Below are 21,979 nucleotides of genomic sequence, written 5' to 3'. Positions count from 1 at the left end.
TCAATAAAAAGGTAAAGTCAATTCACAAAAAGGACTGTGGGGAGATAAATCTGGTTCCGCACTGATGGACCGGAACGGAAGGAACTGAGGTCAGCGCTATGGGGTGGCTTCTATATAGGCACAGCGCACGTCACTCTCTGTGGTAGTCATTGCTGTACGCCGCGCTGAGCCAAATGGTAAAACCTACCATGACATAGGGAGCATTCTAAGGTGAGGAATCTGTGGCTATAAGTCTCTATCAGATAATTGAATATTAACTGATTTAAAAAAGGAACATAAATAAAGAAGGAGAATTTAAGATTGAACATTTCAAAACGTTCCGTAAGAGTTAAGGAATTTGAAACTGGAGGCTGAAAATGAAGTTGGTGTTTATTCGAGGGAACAGTGAAAATGCCTCAAACAGATTGTAGTATAGACAATGGGTAACTTCAGTAGTATTTAGAACAGCCCCAACTTTTCCATTTAAATTATAATTTATATGAGTCTAGGTTTGTGAATGACTAAAATATTTTAATCATTTGTGTATTTGTTTTCAAGATCAAATTTGGCAAAGGGGTGTAACCTGTACTTTTGTAAGGATCGATTTGCCATAGAATGTTAGTCACATGGGGAGTTACGGTGTTCTGGTAATATGGCCACATTCTAGTCAATTATGGTTTATCAGCACTTTCAGAACTTACCTCTTGAGGGGCATATAAATGGCGCCATATCGTTGATTAAAATGACACAAATAACTTTTGCCAAGGCTTGTCACCCCTCCTTATTGGACATACCTCATGATATTGTCATCGATCTGCGTCAAAGACGTTGCAGTGTAAAGGCGGCTTAAGTCTGCATCATTAAGGTTTTGCATCTGCCCATTGCTTTCTCCAAAGAGAATATCTCTAAAAGAAAAGACAAATAATCATTTCTCTTCTGCAATCAGTTCCTAGTGTTCTTTCTTAGATGGGAGATAGCTGGGGATTTTGAAGAGAACAGTAACATTTTGTGCTACGACTTAGGTTGCAAATAATCCATTGGCATACAGTACCTTGGAAAAACTGACATTACAAAAGTTATTGAACGAGACCAGACCTGTCCCCTGAGCGGTTCTAGGAAACTAATTTTTGTTTTAAAGAAAATATGTGAAAATAACCAACTATGGCATAGTGAAAAATATTTATAAATATTCATAACTGTGAGCGAGATTGAAAACTTATTTGCCTGCTCATTTATTGTGACGCACCTACATGGATATTTAACTTTATTTTAACAATTAGGTTTGGAAATTACAAGAACATGGGTAAACAAAGACATTTTAACAACCAAAATCCTACATCATCTTATCATCATCATATCGCTCTTGTTTCATGTGTATGTGAAATAAAGAGGGAAACAGGAAATTGTGGCAAACACAACACCCTAAGAAAGCTCCTAGATAATAGACAGACCACGTGAAATTAGGTCTGCATGTAGAATTTGCAAAGCAGAAGGTTTACTCATTTGGTATACAGTAGTATACAATCATCATGACTAATAAATGAATGTCTAGACATACAAACAACAAAGTGTTTTGATTTTTTCAAATGTAGTCATGTCCCAAGTACAGTCAATCAGCTAACTTCAGGCAACCAATCCTCAATGGCCAGTCACAACAGATTTGTCTTTGACGACAACATAAATTATATTTTACACTCCTGAGGCAAAGTTGTTTTAGATCAACACACATGGGTGTAGTAGGGAGAAAGAGGTTTACTCCGGTGGCCCTCCTGGGTGCAGAAAGATCTACTATGGGAGTTAAATATATAAACAAAAACCCTTTAAAAAAAACTATATTAATTTATAGAACAATTATGCATATATTTAAGTAGAAAAAATTTCTGTAGACAGCCAACCATTTGCAGCAAATAATGTCAAGCTTCCGACAATGGCTTGGTGCATATCACTTCTTTGCATGCACTTATTTCTCAAGCGGTCTAGGTAATTTATTTGTACACAGTCCATATTTTAGTACTTGTGAAACAACAAAGTTTGGCATGAACAGTGGCTACACTAGTTGGACCCATGTAACTGATTCACAAGTTGAAAATGAACAATAGTTAGTTACTTACCTCTAATCTGTGGTTCTCCAGTATTGGTGTCTTTAATAGATTCACATTCCTGAATCATTACCCGTCGCCGTTTTCTCACACAAGAGTGTAACCAAGAGATAAGAGCATAAACCAGCCTCTGAGGGGAGGTGGGCGGGTTGCATGTGAATCTATGAAAGACACCAATACTGGAGAACCACAGATTACAGGTAAGTAACTATTGTTCTTCTCCAGTATTGGGGTGTCTTTCATAGATTCACATGCCTGAATCAGAGTAGATAGCAGTACCCAAATAATGCTTGGAAGACGATATTTGTAACATAAACATGTGTATAGAAAGCATATGCAATAACATACTAAGAATGCTATAATTATGCATAAAGACATTTAAGCTTGCAACTACAGGGCAATGATAGAGATATATACATATATATATATTCACTGAAAAAATCATAGAGCAGAGGAGTCTTTTTGCTAATACTTTGACCGTGCTACAGGAGTAGCTGCTAACTGTTTCCAGCCCATTATCTTGCCAGTGTGAGGAGGAGTCAGCAGCGAGGCCGCAGAGGAGGCGAGAGGCGCGGCCCCGGGACTGCGAGGACCAGCCTACAACATCCACAGCTGTGTCCTCTTCCCAGGTGAGCCGCGCCCCCTCCCAGTGCCCGCCCCCACCAAAGCGCTCTTCACTCCTCGCGGCCCCCGCTTCGCGGGAGCCGCTCGTGCAGAGGAGTCTTTTTGCTAATACTTTGACCGTGCTACAGGAGTAGCTGCTAACTGTTTCCAGCCCATTATCTTGCCAGTGTGAGGAGGAGTCAGCAGCGAGGCCGCAGAGGAGGCGAGAGGCGCGGCCCCGGGACTGCGAGGACCAGCCTACAACATCCACAGCTGTGTCCTCTTCCCGGGTGAGCCACGCCCCCTCCCAGTGCCATGCCCCCTCTTCACCCTAGACTATATCAAGAAGCCCAGTGACACGCATCGCGGGACGCGCGCGGGGCACATCCCGGGGCTAAGACTGGGCAAAGAGCGGGCAGTTTTAGGCCGTTAGAGGCCGGACAGAGCCGGGCTGGGCTACCCCCCTAACTCCTACCTTCAAAAATCTTTTTTAAATATCCCCACTTGTACAAACATGTCTCCAAGGGGAAGCAGAAGCAAGACTGCAGCAAAAAAAGGACAATTAACTGGCCCCATAGATAGTTTTCTAATAAAGGCTAACACCTTTATAGATCAGAGTATTTCACTCATAGAGCGGAGAGTATCCCAAGACCTCCTGGAGGCCCGGCGATCCTCACTGGGTCATCTAGCTACCGCTAGAACGCCAGTTTCAACCAATGGTCAACGATACAGTGAGGGCGGAACTAACAACAGGCAGAGCCTCCCAAATATAGTTGATTTATCGGTGTCGCAACTCTCAGAATCTCAACTAATAGCTGACCTAGAAAAAACTCCTGACCTAAATCTACACCCTACACCAGAAGAGGCAAGACAGGCAAGAGGGAGGAGGGATGGAGCTATAAAAAAGAGAAAGAATCATGTAGCGACAAATGAAACACCAATGAGAAAACAAACTCCATCCACAACAGAGGAAATACGAAACACACTTAGTCCCCCCCTGCTGGCTAACCAGAGTAGGCACATTGTGAGTATACATCATGACACCTCACCTACCACGAATCTAGTGATAGCATCTGAGGGCTCCCCACCAAACGAAATTGATTGTAATTACAATCCAGATCTGCTGGAAGAAATTGGAAATCTCCTACACAAATTCCTTTCACCCGTTCAAGACACCCTGGCAAAACTAGTAAAAGCCGTAGTCGAACTCTCAGCGTCGTTGAAAGTTAATTCTGCCTTAAATCACGTACAAGATTCACAAAAAGTACAAAAACCCGGGGCACTGAGACCGGTAAATATAATCCCTGTTGCCCAAGGGGAAAACTTGCTACCTGTATCCACCACAGCCCCGAAACCCTCAGTCACAATACCAACTAAGAACAAAGCACCAGACACCTTAGCCTCAACAACTTCGTCAGGAAAAAATAGCACCCCCGGTAATGGCACTATCATAGCCACAAAAAATAAGCAACCACCAATTAAACAATCCCAAATATATCGACCGAGGGAAAGACAACAACAGGGCGAAATACGGCCAGTAATACGACCAGTAACACTTCCACCAGAAGCAAGTCCCTTTGTTGCTATATTGACTGGTGTACCAGAGTTGACGGACCAAAAATACGAACCAAATTGGTCATTAAAAAACAAGATACAACACTGGCTCACCATAAACTGTCCATCACCACCCCCCTACTGCTCCACTAGAATTCTGATGATCAGAAGAGCCCCATGGGTCGGCCATGGCAAAAAAACAATACAGGGGGACTGTGTCCTAATTACTTTCGAGGACCCAAGAATAGTGGAACACATCTGTTCAGGAGAGGACCAAACTCCAAAGGGGGGGGTAGGAGTAAAACGTCTCTCCTTCTTTTATCCACCCACATTTCAAGACGGTCCCTCGCAAATGGAGGGACCCTGGTACACAGTAGGCCCCCGTTATCGAGGCAGAGATAGGGACGAATGGAGAGGGCAAGAACAGTGGAGAAAATATAGAGAACCCCCACGCTGGGACGGCTGGAATGGATTACCACTAACAAATATGTATAGTGGCTTAGAGTGTGTCGACTGACCACCACAGCCAGAAGAACAGACCTCTAAAACTCCAGCTATCCCGCTAATCCCAGATAACCTCTTAATCCCTGAAGATCTAGCCATTCCCAACAATCTACAAATAGACAATGCCCTCGAAAGTAATCCCTCAACTTTGAGCGTGATCTCCTGGAACACCGCGGGATTACGACCAAAGCTGGAGGATGGGACCCTCATGCACCATGTACACAGACACCAAATAGTCTGCTTACAGGAGACATGGTCACAATCAGTACTACATCTGCAGGGGTACAAGACATATTTTTCCCCTGCACTGGGGGGACAAAAGGGTAGACCAAAGGGCGGACTAAATATCCACATAGCTAACACCATCCAAAACATAAAAATAAACATCATCGAACTGGAGCCTAATTTCCAGATCATTGGTCTCTCTTTATCAAAAAATGAGTTTGAAGTCCTCATTAACTTTTATAATAATCTCGAGGAAATACAGCTCCAGAGAGTTTTGGCCCACCTTTACGAAAAATTAACTACCCTCAGACAGAAGCATGGAGCAAGGGGTGTATTGTCTATAATATGGGCAGGAGATTTCAATCTACATCAATGTATCCAACCAGAGCAAAAATGTCCTGGTATGGTGACAGAGGAAGGTGATTCTCTTATCCATTTTTCTCACAATAATGTGGGTGGAATAATGAACGATCTCCTATCAGATCTGGACCTCCAAATAGCAAACATCCCGGATCACAGAACTAGTTTATTAGAACCGACCTATATAGGTAGAGGTTTTAGTACTACGGTTGATTACATTATAATATCAGCTAGTCTACAACCCAGAGTAAATGCCTTTGAAGTCATACCCAATACTCATAGCGATCACGCTATTCTCACAATGGAAATTATTTTAAATCATCAACAATCTCTCCCTACGACGATAGCTAGTGCACTGACCCAGGACAATATAAACCAGAGCCAATTAAATGGGTACTCATTAAAGTGGGGGGAAGATAAACCCAGAGGAAATCACCAAAGACCTGATAAAATCAGTATACCCCCAAATCAAGAAATGTTTAGATACACTGGTAGAAGATGAGGAACTTCTTAATAGCTTTGCTCAAATCTTGGAAAAAACAAAGTCCCTACTCACAGCAAAACATAAAGCTGGACCACTTCGTTTAAAGGGATGGTTTAATCAAGAATGTTCTCAGGCGCACTCTAAACTTAAACTAGCACTAAACAAAGATGAAAGGGATCCTCATACCATATCTGCTTTAAGAAAGGAATATCTTACAATCAGAAAAAAGAGAAAAGCGGAAATAAAGCAAGCTTTATGGGATGAACTCCACGTCAGTGCACAGGAAAAAAATAGCCAGGCCTTCTGGAGAGTAATAAGAACCCCTTTTTTGGCTGACGACACAAATCCAAAAATTGAAGTTGCGATAGAGTCAGAATGGGTATCAAACTTCTCAAAAATCTTCCAAAAACCATCCTCCGAGCAAGAAATTGAAGATGAGAATTTAAAAACTCCTCTCTACCCTATCCAAATAGACTTTGAAATCTCCGAGATCCTTTTGGCCCTGAACTCAAGTAAAAATGGAAAAGCGCCAGGCCCGGACGGAGTCCCGGCCGACTTCTTCAAGCACAATACAGATCTCTGGGCCCCGATCATTACCAGGGTGTGCACGGCAGCGGCAAAGAAAGGAATCCTGGAGTCCTGGACAAGGTCCGTCATGGTACCAATATTCAAGAAGGGTAATCGCCAGGACCCTGCGTGCTACCGGCCAATATCCTTGTTGGACTCATTGGGAAAGATGGCAGGAAGGGTGATCCTGGAGCGACTTCAGGACTGGGTGGGGGAGAGAGGCATACTGTCTGATCTACAATTTGGCTTTAGAGAGGGTTTTGGAACTGTGGAGCAAGCCCTAAACCTTTCTGTGATCATTGGAAAACATATACACGCCAAAAAGGATAAACTTTATATGATTTACGTGGACTTGTCCGCGGCGTTTGACTGTGTTTCTCACACCAAATTGTGGTCCCTCTTAGCCCAAATGGGGGTAGATCCGCCACTCCTGAATTTTCTAAGGGAACTGTACTCCAACCCCTCTGCTAGAGTCCGTTTTGGCACCAAGGGAGAGCTGACAGCGTCCTTCAGAGTGGAGCGTGGAGTCAGACAGGGTTGTGTCCTGGCGCCTTTCCTTTTCTCCCTCTATACTAACAACTTGGAGGTTGAGCTTTTGAAGGGTGCCCGGGACCTCCCACAGGCAAAACAACGCCCGATTCCCGCTCTGCTCTACGCAGACGACGCTGTCCTCCTGGCACGGACTCCCTGCGAACTCCAAAAGACCCTTAACAGGTATTCTCAGTTTATGGCTACTCTAGATCTTCACATAAACGTGAAAAAGACGTTTGTGATGACGGCAGGTGCTGGGAGAAAACATCTGAAAAACATTACCCTCAATAAACAAAAAATAGACTCTGCAACTGAATACTGCTATCTGGGAATCACAATAGATAACAAATTGTCCTGGAAAAAGGCAGTGGAAGCGAGGAAACACTGTTTCAAAAGAGCACTAGCGGCACTGGTGACTTTCTCACAAAAACTGGGAAAACGACCGCCCGTGGAATTGTTAGCGATATATAGGGCCAAATGCATACCGACAGCCCTGTATGGAGCAAGTCTATGGGGTCACACGGACGTCACTTCCTTGCAAATAGCAGAAAATAACTTTTTAAGGTTCCTTCTGATGGCCCCAAAGCGATCCTCAACTTATGCTTGCCACGCTGAACTAGGCGTCCCACACATCGAGGACCTTGCAAAAATCCAACCGCTACTTTCATGGCGCCGTATCTGGACCTCGGAAAAAAATGACCTAACCAAGAGGATAGTGGCAGACGCTATGACATTAGATCACGCTTTAAAAATCAAATGGTTAGCCTATATCAGGAATTTTTGCATTGACCTTGGGGCAGAGCAATATTATTCAAATCCTGAAAAAATCAGAGAACTTACAAAGAAACAATTAAAAGCATTAGCCCTGGGACATTTGGAAAATCTGAGATTACAATCTGAAGCATTAATGCGATAATGGTCCAATCTACTCTTTTAATTCAGCCCTATTTGAATCTTAATATCGGCATGTTCGACCGTTTCCTACTGACAAGATTCAGATTAAACTTGTTTCACAGACTGGTAGCTTTTCCAACAGCAAACGTTTGGGATCCGAATCCACCCTTATGCCCCTGTGACGAAAAGTCAACACAAACTACCTTGCATACGGTCTTGTTTTGCAAGTTTTATCACGAACATCGCAAGGTTTGGCTATTGACTTTATTAAAATCCTGGGGTCTCAGACAATGTCGCCCTGCCATGCTGTGTTTACAGCTTTTGGACACTGAAGCTACCTGTTACCGTGTGCTTAATTTTCTGAAGTGTATACACAGACACAGAAAAAATCTCTAAAGTGAATTCCTTAAATAAATTAATGTTTTTTATAAGTCAGATGTGGAACTTACCTGTCACATGTAATCACTCTGTACTTTTTTACATATATAATTGTTTTATTATGTGTTACCATGCTTTTATGGATTTCTAACTTTGAAATTCCGAATAAAGATTATTATATTATATATACATAGGTTTCAGGAGTTATATAGTTAGAAATTAGCTTTTACAAAACCTTTGAAATACACTCAAAAAACTATAAGTTTTAGTGGTGTTATAGTTAGCTGGACATTTTACTCCTACAAAACCATTGAAATTGCTCCTATATAGTTAGTTGTACTAAGTATATATCGCGCACCCGCAATCCACTGCTGATGATGTCACATATTAGATCATTCATGACATGGTCAGTGACATCACTGATGACATCACTGATGACATCATCCAGTGAATGTGGCTTGCTTCGTTATTTAAATATGCATTATATATATAGCAATTTGCATTGAAGAATGAGTGGATATATAAATAAATATTTGGATGGAGGATTTAGTAGCAGTGTAATTGACTGTTTACTTGACCAATTTATAATGTCATACTAAATATAGTGGATAGTGACTAAACTGTGTGAATATCTGTATCACTTTGTCAGTTGTTGTGTAAACTGATTCTACAGTTGGTTACTAGCTATGTGAAAGTCTATATTAGTTATTGATTAGTTAACTGAGTATTTGTATGGGAGTGTGAAAGTGTGTGTGGTTCGGTGGAGGGTGTGTGACTGTCCAAAGATGTGTGAATAGTTTATTCAGTAGATATATGAAGTTAAAACTACATGTTCTAACAGTTTGGGTGAGGGAATCTCTTTATGGGTGTGGTGATGAGCAAATATATTTCTCAAAGGTACAGGTCCAACAAACTGGAAAAATAAAAGGCACTGTGTCAGTAGTTGTATATAAATAAGTATACATAAGACACAATGATTGTGTGAGTGACTGTATGGATAACTGTATACTTGTAATAATGATTTTATAATTCACTAAGTATGACTTACTAACTAAATGAATAGAAGTGGTGTTTGTATAAGTGTTTTGCTAAGTAAATATGTAAGTATGATCCATTGTTTGCATAAGTGAGTAGGATGACTTCATATGTGAATAGGATGCGTGCTATTGTTTAATGTCGATATAGATGTATAAGTATTTTTGATAGTGTTCTATTGTTCATTGACAGCATGTATGAGTGAATCCATAGGTAAGGGATTAGATGCGTGTATACATGTATGAATCACTGAGTGGATTTTTAGATACTTGTATTGCTGTGACAATGGATTTAAATATGATACTCTGTATTTTACAAAGAGTGATGAAAAATTGTAATAGTGTATGAAAAGGTGTATATGATTGTCACGTGGATGATGTCATCAGTGATGTCATCAGTGATGTCATTTGAGATGTCATCAGTGATGTCACTGACCATGTCATGAATGATCTAATATGTGACATCATCAGCAGTGGATTGCGGGTGCGCGATATATACTTAGTACAACTAACTATATAGGAGCAATTTCAATGGTTTTGTATGAGTAAAATGTTCAGCTAACTATAACACCACTAAAACTTAGTTTTTTGAGTGAATTTCAAAGGTTTTGTAAAAGCTAATTCCTAACTATATAACTCCTGAAACCTATGGTTTTTTTCAGTGAATTTCAAAGGTTTTTTTAAATGCTAATTCCTAACTATACAAGGCCTGAAACCTATGGTTTTTTCAGTGAATTTCAAAGGTTTTTTAAATGCTAATTCTATTAGCGGATAACGTTTAAATATATTAATATCCTAGTGGGACCACCTGAGCAGCCGTAGGGGGTCATGGTGTTTCTACCCTGCCCCCTTTTTGTGTTCTACACGTTTGTTTTTCTGCTTTCTTGTGCCTAATTCCTAACTATATAAGGCCTGAAACCTATGTTTTTTTCAGTGAATTTGCAAGGCTTTTTAAATGCTAATTCCTAACTATATAAGGCCTAAAACCTATGGTTTTTTCATTGAATTTGCAAGGTTTTTTAAATGCTAATTCCTAACTATATAAGGCCTGAAACCTATGGTTTTTTTCAGTGAATTTGCAAGGTTTTTTTAAATGCTAATTCCTAACAGGCCTGAAACCTATGGTTTTTTCAGTGACTTTCAAAGGTTTTTTAAATGCTAATTCCTAACTATATAAGGCCTGAAACCTATGGTTTTTTTCAGTGAATTTGCAAGGTTTTTTAAATGCTAATTCCTAACTATATAAGGCCTAAAACCTATGGTTTTTTCATTGAATTTGCAAGGTTTTTTAAATGCTAATTCCTAACTATAGAAGACCTGAAAGCCCACCAGGAATCTCCAGTATGCACCAGGGGACTGCATTGCAGAGAGGTGTAATTAAGCCACGGCCCTTTTTACACCTCTCTGCAATGCAGCCCCCGTGCATGTTTGAAGAGGGGGGGAACTCATTTCCCCTGCATACTGGGGGCCCCTGGGGGCCAACTAGCCCACCTGGAACCTCCAGTATGCGCCAGGGGGCTGCATTGCAGAGGTGTAATGAGGCTATGCCCCTTGTTACACCTCTCTGCAACGCAGCCTCCTGGCGCGTTTGCAGAGGGGGAACTAATTCTCCTTGCATAATGGGGGTCCCTGGGGGCCAACTAGCCCAACAGGAGCCTCCAGTATGCGCCAGATGCCTGCATTGCATAGAGGTGTAATGAGGCCACACCCTTTTTTACACCTCTCTGCAACGCAGCCCCCGTGCATGTTTGAAAAGGGGGAACTAATTCCCCTTGCATACTGGGTGTCCCTGGCAGCCATCTTGTGCCTTGTTCGAACCAAGGCACAAGAAAGCAGTGAAACAAAGGTGTGAAACTCACAAAGGGGCCAGAGTAGAAACACCCTGACCCCCTAGGCCTGCTCAGGGGGTCCCACAAGGACCCCCAAGGAAAAAAAAATATATATATATATATATTTTTTTAAAGTCACGGGGTACAAAAAAACAATAAAAAAATATAAAACAACAATAAGAATAAAAAACAGTTCTTTTCAGAACTACCTCCAATTTATATAAAAATGCTACATTTTAAAAAAACTCTGTCTTTCTTTTTTTCTCCAGGGTACGCGTACCGGTATGTGTACCGATACGTGTACCGGGGCACGCACCCCCCCCCCTAAAAAAAATAAAAAAATAATGAGTGTGTGTGTGTGAGTGGTGTGTGTGTGGGCGGGGGGTGGGAGGGGGTGTGTGGGGGGGTGTATGTGTGTGGGGTGTGTGTGTGTAGGATGTGTGGGTGTGTGTGTGGGGTGTGTGGGTGTGTGGGTGTGTGTGTGTGGGGGTGTGTGTGTGTGTGTGTGGGTGTGTGTGTGTGTGGGGGGGGTGTGGGTGTGTGTGTGGGGGTGAGGAATGTGGGTGTGGGTGTGTGTTTGTGTGAGGTGTGTGTGTTTGTGTGAGGTGTGTGTGTGTGTGTGAGGTGTGTGTGTGTGTGGTGTGTGTGTGGTGTGTGTGAGGTGTGTGTGTGTGTGGTGTGTGTGTGTATGTGTGTGTGTGTATGTGTGTATGTGGGGGGGGTGTGGGGGGGTGAGGTGTGTGTGGGGGATGTGTGGGGTGTGTCTGTGAGGTGTGTGTGTGTGTGGGGGGGGAGTGAGGTGTGTGTGGGTGTAGGTGGGGTGTGGGGGTGTATGGTGTGTGTGTGGGTGTGTGGGGTGTTTGGGTGGAGGTGTGGGTGTATGAGGTATGGTGGGGGGTGTGTGGGGGGGTGGGGGGGTGTGTGTCGGGGTATGTGTGTGGGGCACCCCCTCAAAAAAAGAAAAAAATTAATGAGTGTGTGTGTGGTGTGTGTGTGTGTGTGCGCGCGTGGGGGGGTGTGTGGGGGTGAGGAATGTGTGTGTGGGTGTGGGTGTGTGTGTGTGAGGTGTGTGTGTGAGGTGTGTGTGTGTATGTGGTGTGTGTGTGTGGGGTGCGTGGGGGTGAGGTGTGTGTGGGGGATGTGTGGGGTGTGTCTGAGGTGTGTGTGGGGGGAGTGAGGTGTGTGTGGGTGTAGGTGGGGGTGTGTGTGTGTGGTGTGTGTGTGGGGGTGTGGGGGGGGTGTGGGTGTGAGAGGAGTGTGTGTGTAGGATGGGTGGGTGTGTGTGTGTGGGGTGTGTGTGTAGGATGGGTGGGTGGGTGTGAGTGTGTGGGGTGTGTGTGGGGATGGGGTGTGGGTGTGAGAGGAGTGTGTGTGTGGGTGGGTGTGTGTGTGTGTGTGTGTGTGTGTGTGTGAGGTGTGTGTGGTGTGTGTGAGGTGTGTGTCAGAGGTGTGTGTGTGTGTGTGGGGAAGGGGCGAGGTGTGTGTGGGGGATGTGTGGGGTGTGTCTGTGAGGTGTGTGTGTGGGGGGTGAGGTGTGTGTGTGGGGGGGTGAGGTGTGTGTGTGGGGGGGTGAGGTGTGTGTGTGGGGGGGTGAGGTGTGTGTGTGGGGGGGTGAGGTGTGTGTGGGTGTGTGTGGGTGTAGGTGGGGGTGTGGGTGTGTAAGGTGTGGGTGTGTGGGGTGTTTGGGTGTGGGTGGAGGTGTGGGTGTATGAGTTATGTGTGGGGGGTGTATGTGGGGGGTGGGTGTGGGGTGGGGGTGGGTGTGGGGCACCCCCTCAAAAAAGAAAAAAAAATAAGTGTGTTTGTGTGGTGTGTGTGGGGGGGGATGGGTGTGTGTGTGTGGGGAGTGTGTGTGGGGAGTGTGTGTGGGTGTGTGTGTGGGTGTGTGTGTGGGTGTGTGTGTGTGTGGGTGTGTGTGTGGGTGTGTGTGTGGGTGTGTGTGTAGGGGTGTGTATGTGTGTGTGAGGAATGTGTGTGTGTGGGTGTGTGTGTGGGGGGGGATGTGTGGGGTGTGTCTGTGAGGTGTGTGGGGGATGTGTGGGGTGTGTCTGTGAGGTGTGTGGGGGATGTGTGGGGTGTGTCTGTGAGGTGTGTGTGTGTGGGGGGGAGTGAGGTGTGTGTGTGGGGGGGAGTGAGGTGTGTGTGGGGGAGGAGTGAGGTGTGTGTGGGTAGGGGTGTGTGGGTGTAGGTGGGGGTGTGGGTGTGTAAGGTGTGGGTGTGTGGGGTGTTTGGGTGTGGGTGGAGGTGTGGGTGTGTGAGGTATGTGTGGGGGTGGGTGTGGGAGGGGTGTGTGTGGGGTGTGTGTATGTGGGGGTATGTGTGTGGGGTGTGTGTGTGTATGAGTAAAATGTTCAGCTAACTATAACTGGTGTCAAACCTATGGTTTTCTCAGTGTATTTAATAGGTTTTTTAAATGCTAATTCCTAACTATAACTGGTGTGAAACCTATGGTTTTTTTCAGAGAATTTCATAGGTTTTTTAAATGCTAATTCCTAACTATAACTGGTGTGAAACCTATGTTTTTTTCAGTGAACTCACAAGGTTTTTTAAATGCTAATTCTATTACCGGATAACATTTATATATGTTAATATCCGTATGGGACCCCCTGAACAGCCCTAGGGGGGTCAGAGTGTTTCTACAAGGCCCCCAAATCTTTTTTTTTTTTCTTGTAAAAAAATGGAGGTACACGTACCGGTACGCGTACCCCACGATTTTTCGGAATTATTTTTTTTTTGGGCCTTGGGGGTCCTTGTGGGACCCCCTGACCAGGTCTAGGGGGTCAGGATGCTTCTACCCTGCCCCCTTTTTGAGTTCTACACGTTTGTTTTTCTGCTTTCCTGTGCCTCAGTCTACCGAGGCACAAGATGGCTGCCAACAGTTTCTGTTTTGGAGTGTTGACAGACATTGGCAGCCAATCAGAATGCAGCTCGTGCACTAGAGGTACGCGTACGGTACGCGTACGTGCGCATACCGTAAGCGTACGGGTAAGCTCACGGGTAAGCTGCCATAGATATATAAATTTATTTGAACCTAAATTACTCAAAATCCACTGGAGCACATATCTTGAGACATAGCAAAGGCACATCGGGCTACCAGTCCCTACAATTTTGCCAAGTTTGGTGAAAATCCATTCAGCCGTTGGAGCTAAAATTGCGACCGACCGCCCTATGGAAATTAACATGGGGAAAACACGTTTTGGGACCCCCCTTTTATCTCGGCCCCCGCTTGACGAATCCCCCCCCCCAACTTTCAGGGAAGGACCGGAGCGCCGCGAGGCAATGTTGCTGAAAAATTCAGGCAGATTCCTCAACCGGCGCCAAAGTTATTCCCAATAGAATGTTGCGATTTCCCTATGGAAATCAATCCTAACTATATATACCTACTGGCGACCGCCAGTAGGTAATATATATCTATATCTATATCTCTCTATATATATATATATATATATATATATATATATATATATATATATATATATATATATATAACGCTCGAGTTTCCTCAGTATGAAGAAAAGAAACAGCACTTCGGAGGGGGCAATTTCAACAGGCTTTATTTGATGAAGCGAACAAATGCGTTTCGGCGTTTAGCCTTTGTAGGTGTCCGTGACACTCTACTCGTGACCGGCTGATAAAGTTTTCACAATTCAGTGGCAATTGACAAGGGACTACACCCCTCTGTATACAGTGGAGCGCCATCTTAGAATGTGTTACTCTATACACATTAACATCAAGGTATTATTTAGCCATGTATCGACTCACTTTTGGTCGCATACAATTACAGAGGGTATAAAAACAATCAAATGGAACATACCATCCAATCTTGCTGTGGATCGGCTTAGGTCCCTCAAAGAATAGCCACAAACATTGCGATCAATATCAGTCTCAGCACAGTTAATGGTACTACAACATATGTAGCCCTAACCATCAGAATCAACAGCATTCTATTAATCTCATAAAGCTGATCAAATTCATCGGGGTGATCAGTACATCAAAGTTCTATAAAATCGATCTTCAGCACAACAGAACCATACAGCAACAAACCAGCCAACAGTCCAATCCAACAGTCCATGTTTACTTTCCCAGATGAACTGCTAGTTCCTGCCCACTATTCAAACCTTTGGGAAATTTGGTCGACAGATCTATAATATATCTTGACTCTAGCCTTCACAGTCTTCCAAGTCAGTCCCCTCCTCTGACATTCAATGGTACACAATCTAGTCCAAAATACTGCAGCTTATTCCTGTCCTTGTTATGCAGTACATCAAAATACAGGGCTACCGGGTATGCAGGATCTGCCTTGTCGATAGCCCATAAATGCCCCAATATTCTCATTTTCAATTGATTGATTGTGCTACCAATGTAGTTTAAGCCACATGGGCAGACCAAACAATACACTGCAAAAGAAGTGCTGCACGTTATGAACTTCTGTATCTTCATAGTTCTTCCTGTGTCTGGTATGTCATAGGTGAGGACCCTTCTGCTCGCTGTACAGGCCTTACATCAACTACAAGGATAGAATCCTTTCGTTTCCCTCAAGGTACTCGTCCTAGGTGGGTGACTTCTCACCAACATATCCCTAAGTGACCTAGCTCTGCTAAAGGTCACTAGAGGATGTTGTGGTAAGTCTTCCTTCAGGGTGAGAAAGATCCAGAGAAGGGAACTCTTGGGAAACAAATGTGTAAAGAGGGAAACTGGAAAAGAAGGGAAATTTAGGATGCTGACCCGGTTTTCTTCAGGGGCCAACCATCTAAGAGAAATGTTAATGAAGAATTGGCATATTCTTCTAACAGATAATGTACTGAAGGAAGAAAATTGCCACTGAATTGTGAAAACTTCAGCCGGTCACGAGTAGAGTGTCACGGACACCGACGAAGGCTTAACACCGAAACGCGTTTGTTCGCTTCATCAAATAAAGCCTGTTGAAATTGCCCCCTCCGGAGTGCTGTTTCTTTTCTTCATACTGAGGAAAAACTCGAGCGTTATGTTATGCGGCGTTCCACAAGCCGCTAACAGCACCCGCCTGCGAGTACACGGGATATTTGTGTGGAAAACGAGAAATATACATATAAGTTCAAGTTCAAGTTCAGAATTTGTATAGCGCACTACTCACGGAGGGTCTCAAGGCGCTTGAGGGAGGAGGGGGGAGTACTTTACTTATCGAATATCCAAGTTTTAAGTTGCTTTCTGAAGGAGAGGTGGTTCTGTGTAAGGCGTAGGTGGGTGGGGAGAGAATTCCAGGCCTCTATATATATATATATATATCTCTATCTATATATATATTCACTGAAAAAACCATAGGTTATAGACCATATATAGTTAGGAATTAGCATTTACAAAACCTTGAAAATTCACTGAAAAAACCATAGGTTATAGACCATATATAGTTAGGAATTAGCATTTAAAAAACCTTATTTTACTCACACAAAACCATTGAAATTCCATATATAGTTAGTTGCACTAACTATATATTGCGCACCCGCAATCCACTGCTGATCATGTCACATATTACATCATTCATGACATGGTCAGTGACATCACTGATGACATCACTGATGACATCTCAAATGACATCACTGATGACATCACTGATGACATCTCATTTGACATCAATGACCACATCACTGATGATATCATTCATGTGACAATACAATGCATCTCCTCACATTTTAATATAACCTCTGTTTCACCCAGTGTTAAATACAGAGTATAATTTTTGAAACCATTGACACACCAATACTAGTTACTACATACGTACTCACTGATTCCTACGTCTACACACACATTCACTCATTCACCCATACAATCATTCATACATACAATCACTCATCTTTACAACACTATCATATGCACTCATACACCTATACAGACACTCACACTCTGCCACTCATCCATGGAGTTACTCACACACCTAGTCAGTCCTGTAAAGAATCAATCACACTTCCATTTTCTTGTCTATACAGTTAAACATAGAGCACCTTACATTTTCAAACATATAGTAACACATCCTTACTTTCTTATACAATCATTGATACAAGTACACATTGATCTGCACAGAGTCACACACCTCCCAGCCAGCCACACACACACTCAGTCTCCCATACAAATACTTGGACAATCAATCAATAACCCATATAGTTAATCATATAGCTACTGATCAACACATGCAGTAGTTTACAGAACAGACATAATGATGCACAAATTAAGACAGTTTAGTCACTAACCCATGCACTCAGTGAGACACATTTAATCACTCACTCATACATTCAGTCATGCACCTACTAAATCCTTCGTCCAGACAGTTATACATCTACTCATTCTTCAATATCTAAAACATATTTAAACTTTACAGAAACACACAGTCACTGGATGATGTCATCAGTGATGTCATCAGTGATGTCATCAGTGATGTCACTGACCATGTCATGAATGATGTAATATGTGACATGATCAGCAGTGTATTGCGGGTGCGCAATATATAGTTAGTGCAACTAACTATATATGGAATTTCAATGGTTTTGTGTGAGTAAAATAAGGTTTTTTAAATGCTAATTCCTAACTATATATGGTCTATAACCTATGGTTTTTTCAGTGAATTTTCAAGGTTTTGTAAATGCTAATTCCTAACTATATATGGTCTATAACCTATGGTTTTTTCAGTGAATTTCAATGGTTTTTTAATAGCAAATATCATAAGCTGTCGAATGTCAAGTACGTGGTAAGTGAAAACATTTTCGTGTTTATGCACACTGATCTGCTTTGAATGGTGCCCCCCCCCCCCTCATTTCTATTAGGAGTACTCTCTCTTTGCAGATAGTGAAAGGTAGTTAACGCAGGTCTTTGCCCCCATTGTAATCCGTCGTGCCTGCTTCTCTCTCCATTTGATTCATTGTTATCCAAGTATTTACTGTTTTAGAATTAGTTCTCTTTGGTTCATTCTCTATTTACAAACAAACACAGAGTCGCAATACTCTGTTTAGTCTTTGCAGATAACGAAAAATCGTGTAAAAAAAAAGAAAAGGAATCGAGCAAAATCAGTAGGCCACTAATAGGATCTCTTTTTGACCTCGCTAAAATAGAAACATTAGGAACAACCCCTCATGACAAATACAAAACTAGTGAGATGAACTGAACTCCACACAATGATGGCTGCAAAACAGCTCGGCTCCGCCACCCACCCCGCCCAAAATAACGATAAAGAACGGCTGCCATGATTGGTTGCGGAATGACCACGACGGAGCTACGAAATGGTGCTGCTCTCATGCTAACCCCAGCTTCAGTCTGAAACATCCAGAAACACTGTAGACTACCAATTCGATCAGTTCCGGTAGCGCCCCAATGTAACCCGGTAGAGAAGAACTAGCCCTCCCCTCTTTGACTGATGGTTCTTGTTGCCTGTCCCTTCTGTTGTCATTTAACAGAACTATTTAGCCTGCTGAAAGGGGTTGTGTTCCGACCGCTGGTTGGTGGAGACATTTTGACTATATTCTGTACCTGCGTTGTCGCGTAATGCGTCATATGACGCGCCGCGTTAGCGCATCCGGAAGTCATCCGGGGCGCGCAGCGCGTAACGTAAGCATAACAAGTCATGTGACTTGTTAATAAAACTTTTCATTGGTTCATTTTACTTTTCTTATTGTAATGATGAAAGGCTTGGTCATATGACCTAAAAATTACGCTTTTCATTACTTCCGAACATTATTTTTTCTTAAATATATGTTATAATGTTCCAGGCTAATGTACTTTCCCGGAAATTTTACAACTGTCCTGCAAGTAAAATATATTCTTTTTTCGAGAAAAAGAGCGTTTCTTCGTCCCATGACGGAGCCGTTGAGCAAAAGAGGGTCGACCTGCTGTCTTAGTCGCCGATACGCCTGAATATGAGATTCTTATCGATCACTTTATGTTGCAGGAATAGAAAACACAACAGCCCTTGACCATTTATCTTTACTGCGTTCCTTCGTATTATACCTTTTACCCTTCATGTAATTGGTCTGCTTTATTTCACTTGCCTTTTAATGATTCTAAAACAGTGACTATTATTAAAAACTTTACCAATGTATATACTACTACCATGTTTTCTTTTAAAAACCTTTATTGTGAAAATTTCATTATACAAATACGAGCCTATAACCACGTGGGCCGGCCACGGAGCAAACTGTAATCGTATATGATGAATAGACATTTACACTGTAGAGGAACGTAACGGGCGGGCCATTAGGTTGCAAGAACTAAGGTGTCTAACAGTTACGGAATCGGTGGACGTACATTTTATAATTAAAATACGACAGGGCCAGTTACAATAAAATTATCTAGATATACATTTGCGGGCAAGTACCATGGGTGACGTTAATTCGAACTTTCAACAGTACAGTAATCAATAACACATCAGAACTTAATATCAATAGGGATGTCGAAATATTCAATCAATTCTCGTCCCCGCCCGCCATGTGCTTCAAAACTGCATACGTATCTCGTGATTTCAAGGTTCTGCAACCAGTACACAACAAGGAGTTACGAGTCCCATTTATTCTGGCGCCATTTTGGGCGAGGACGGGCAGGTCCAGGATATAGTCAAAATGTCTCTACCAACCATCGACTATGATGATGTTCATATGCTGTATTTATTAGAGTAACACTCATCTGTCCACATGAAATTAATTTGCCACAATCTAAACATGTCATTTTAATCTTTCCAAAGTTCTTCTAAATATTTGGGACCGTTTCCCTTGCCTCTGAAGCTCTCAGTGCCACTTCTTTGATGAATGTACTAGCAGGTCACGGGTTCTCCTCCAAATCTCTCTTTTATGCAGCACTATAATTAATTGGTGCCACCTCTCCATATGACGATGCATGGTATAGTTACCACAACTATATTTTTTTTCGGTTCCTCTGGAGAGTTCATCGTGGCAGATGAAGCGTGTAACGTACCGGGCATTTACCTTTTTTTGCATGTACAGGAAAGGAAAAAAAAATCGAGCGTCCGAGTTCTAAGGTGTCCCAGGGCCATTTTAGTGGACCAGGCCCAAATCCAAAGAACAGGCCGCCATTTTGAGAGTCCTGTTGCAGCCGCCTGTCGCTGTAGCATCAAGAGCAGCCGAAACTCAGCTGAATGGCAACTGAAACGGTAAAGGGGCGCCCCACTACAGCAGACGAGCCAGGCCCAAATCCAAAGAACAGCTATCTCACAGGCTAATGGGGCGACCCACGCCGAGTTTCAGCATTGTAGGATGACCACACAAGTACAGCAACTTGCTAGACATCACCTCGGTGCCATCCGGATCTCGGCGCCCCACTGCAGATGAAGTGCCTCTCAACTATGAAACCACCACGGTGACATCCGGATCTTGGCGCGTTGTGCTGCCTTCGGCCTATTCGCACATCGGTCCGCTACTGACGCCATCTCACAGGCTAATGGGGCGACCCACGCCGAGTTTCAGCATTGTAGGATGACCACACCAGTACAGCAACTTGCTAGACATCACCTCGGTGCCATCCGGATCTCGGCGCCCCACTGCAGATGAAGTGCCTCTCAACTATGAAACCACCACGGTGACATCCGGATCTTGGCGCGTTGTGCTGCCTTCGGCCTATTCGCACATCGGTCCGCTACTGACGCCATCTCACAGGCTAATGGGGTGACCCACGCCGAGTTTCAGCATTGTAGGATGACCACACCAACTTGCTAGACATCACCTCAGTGCCATCCGAATCTTGGCATCTCAACGCCTAGTGGTATCTTCCATACAAAAAATATTGTTACGCTGCCTTTGGCCCCATTCGCACATCAGTCCGCAACTTAGACATCACCTCGGTGCCATCCGGATCTTGGCATCTCAGCGCCTTGTGGTGTCAGTCAGAAAATATTGTTGTGCTGCCTTCGGCCTATTCGCACATCGGTCCGCTACTGACGCCATCTCACAGGCCAACGGGGCGCCCCACGCCGACTTTCAGCATTGTAGGATGGCCACACCAGTGCGGCAACTTGCTACACACCACCTCGGTGCCATCCGGATCTTGGCATCTCAGCGCCTTGTGGTGTCTTCTACACCGGAAATATAGTAGAAAATATTGTTGCGCTGCCTTTGGCCCCATTCACACATCAGTCCGCTACTGACACCATCTCACAGGCCAACGGGGCGCCCCACGCCGACTTTCAACATTGTAGGATGGCCACAGAAGTGCGACAACTTACTAGACACCACCTCGGTGCCATCCGGATCTTGGCGCGTTGTGCTGCCTTCGGCCTATTCGCACATCGGTCCGCTACTGACGCAAACTCACAGGCCAACGGGGCGCCCCACGCCGACTTTCAGCATTGTAGGATGGCCACACCAGTGCGGCAACTTCCTACACACCACCTCGGTGCCATCCGGATCTTGGCGCGTAGTGAAGCTGCAGCAGCTGCAAATAAGCTTCAGACAGTGTTACAACCGCTGCTCAGAACTCTCAACTATGACACCACCTCGGTGCCATCCGGATCTTGGCGCGTTGTATTGCCTTCGGCCTATTCGCACATCGGTCCGCTACTGACGCCGCCTCACGTGCCAACGTATTTTCTCCGCATTTTATACCCTATGCCGCATAACAGGTCATGTGACTTGTTTATAAAACTTTTCATTGGTTCATTTTACTTTTGGTTTCCTAATGATGGAAGGCTTGATCATATGACCTAAAAACAACACTTTTCATTGGATGAAAACTTTTTTTTCCCCCCAAACGATGAAAGCCCCACCTTGTTTCTGGATGTTTCAGACTGAAGCTGGCGTCAGCATGAAAGCACCACCATCTCGTAGCTCAGTCGTGGTCATTCCGCGAGCAATCATGGCAGCCGCTCCCCACCAGAAGCCTGCAGGAGTCGGAGCCCCCAAAACTTTTGATGAATTCTCAAGGCGGAGGGGACGCTTTCGAGAATGGGGTCCAAGACCTAGCAGACAA

The 21,979-nt window shown here is 43.8% G+C and overlaps 1 protein-coding gene and 1 long non-coding RNA gene across 2 annotated transcripts in view; one reads left to right on the top strand and one right to left on the bottom strand.

Moving 5' to 3' along the window:
- ABHD2 (abhydrolase domain containing 2, acylglycerol lipase) overlaps window positions 1–21,979 on the bottom strand; it is a 420,974-nt gene that overhangs the window by 128,035 nt on the left and 270,960 nt on the right. The window contains exon 7 of the mRNA XM_078683196.1: window positions 774–884. Within this exon, the coding sequence (XP_078539322.1) occupies window positions 774–884 (111 nt within the window). The remainder of the gene's footprint in view (window positions 1–773; window positions 885–21,979) is intronic.
- The window catches only part of LOC144824102 (uncharacterized), a 367,849-nt gene that overhangs the window by 183,551 nt on the left and 162,319 nt on the right, over window positions 1–21,979 (top strand). The window lies entirely within an intron of this gene.

Source organism: Lissotriton helveticus, chromosome 3_1, assembly GCF_964261635.1.
Source record: "Lissotriton helveticus chromosome 3_1, aLisHel1.1, whole genome shotgun sequence".
NCBI classification, from domain to species: domain Eukaryota; kingdom Metazoa; phylum Chordata; class Amphibia; order Caudata; family Salamandridae; genus Lissotriton; species Lissotriton helveticus.
The sequence above is the reverse complement of the archived record's forward strand: the minus strand, read 5'-3'. Positions and strand labels throughout refer to the sequence as shown.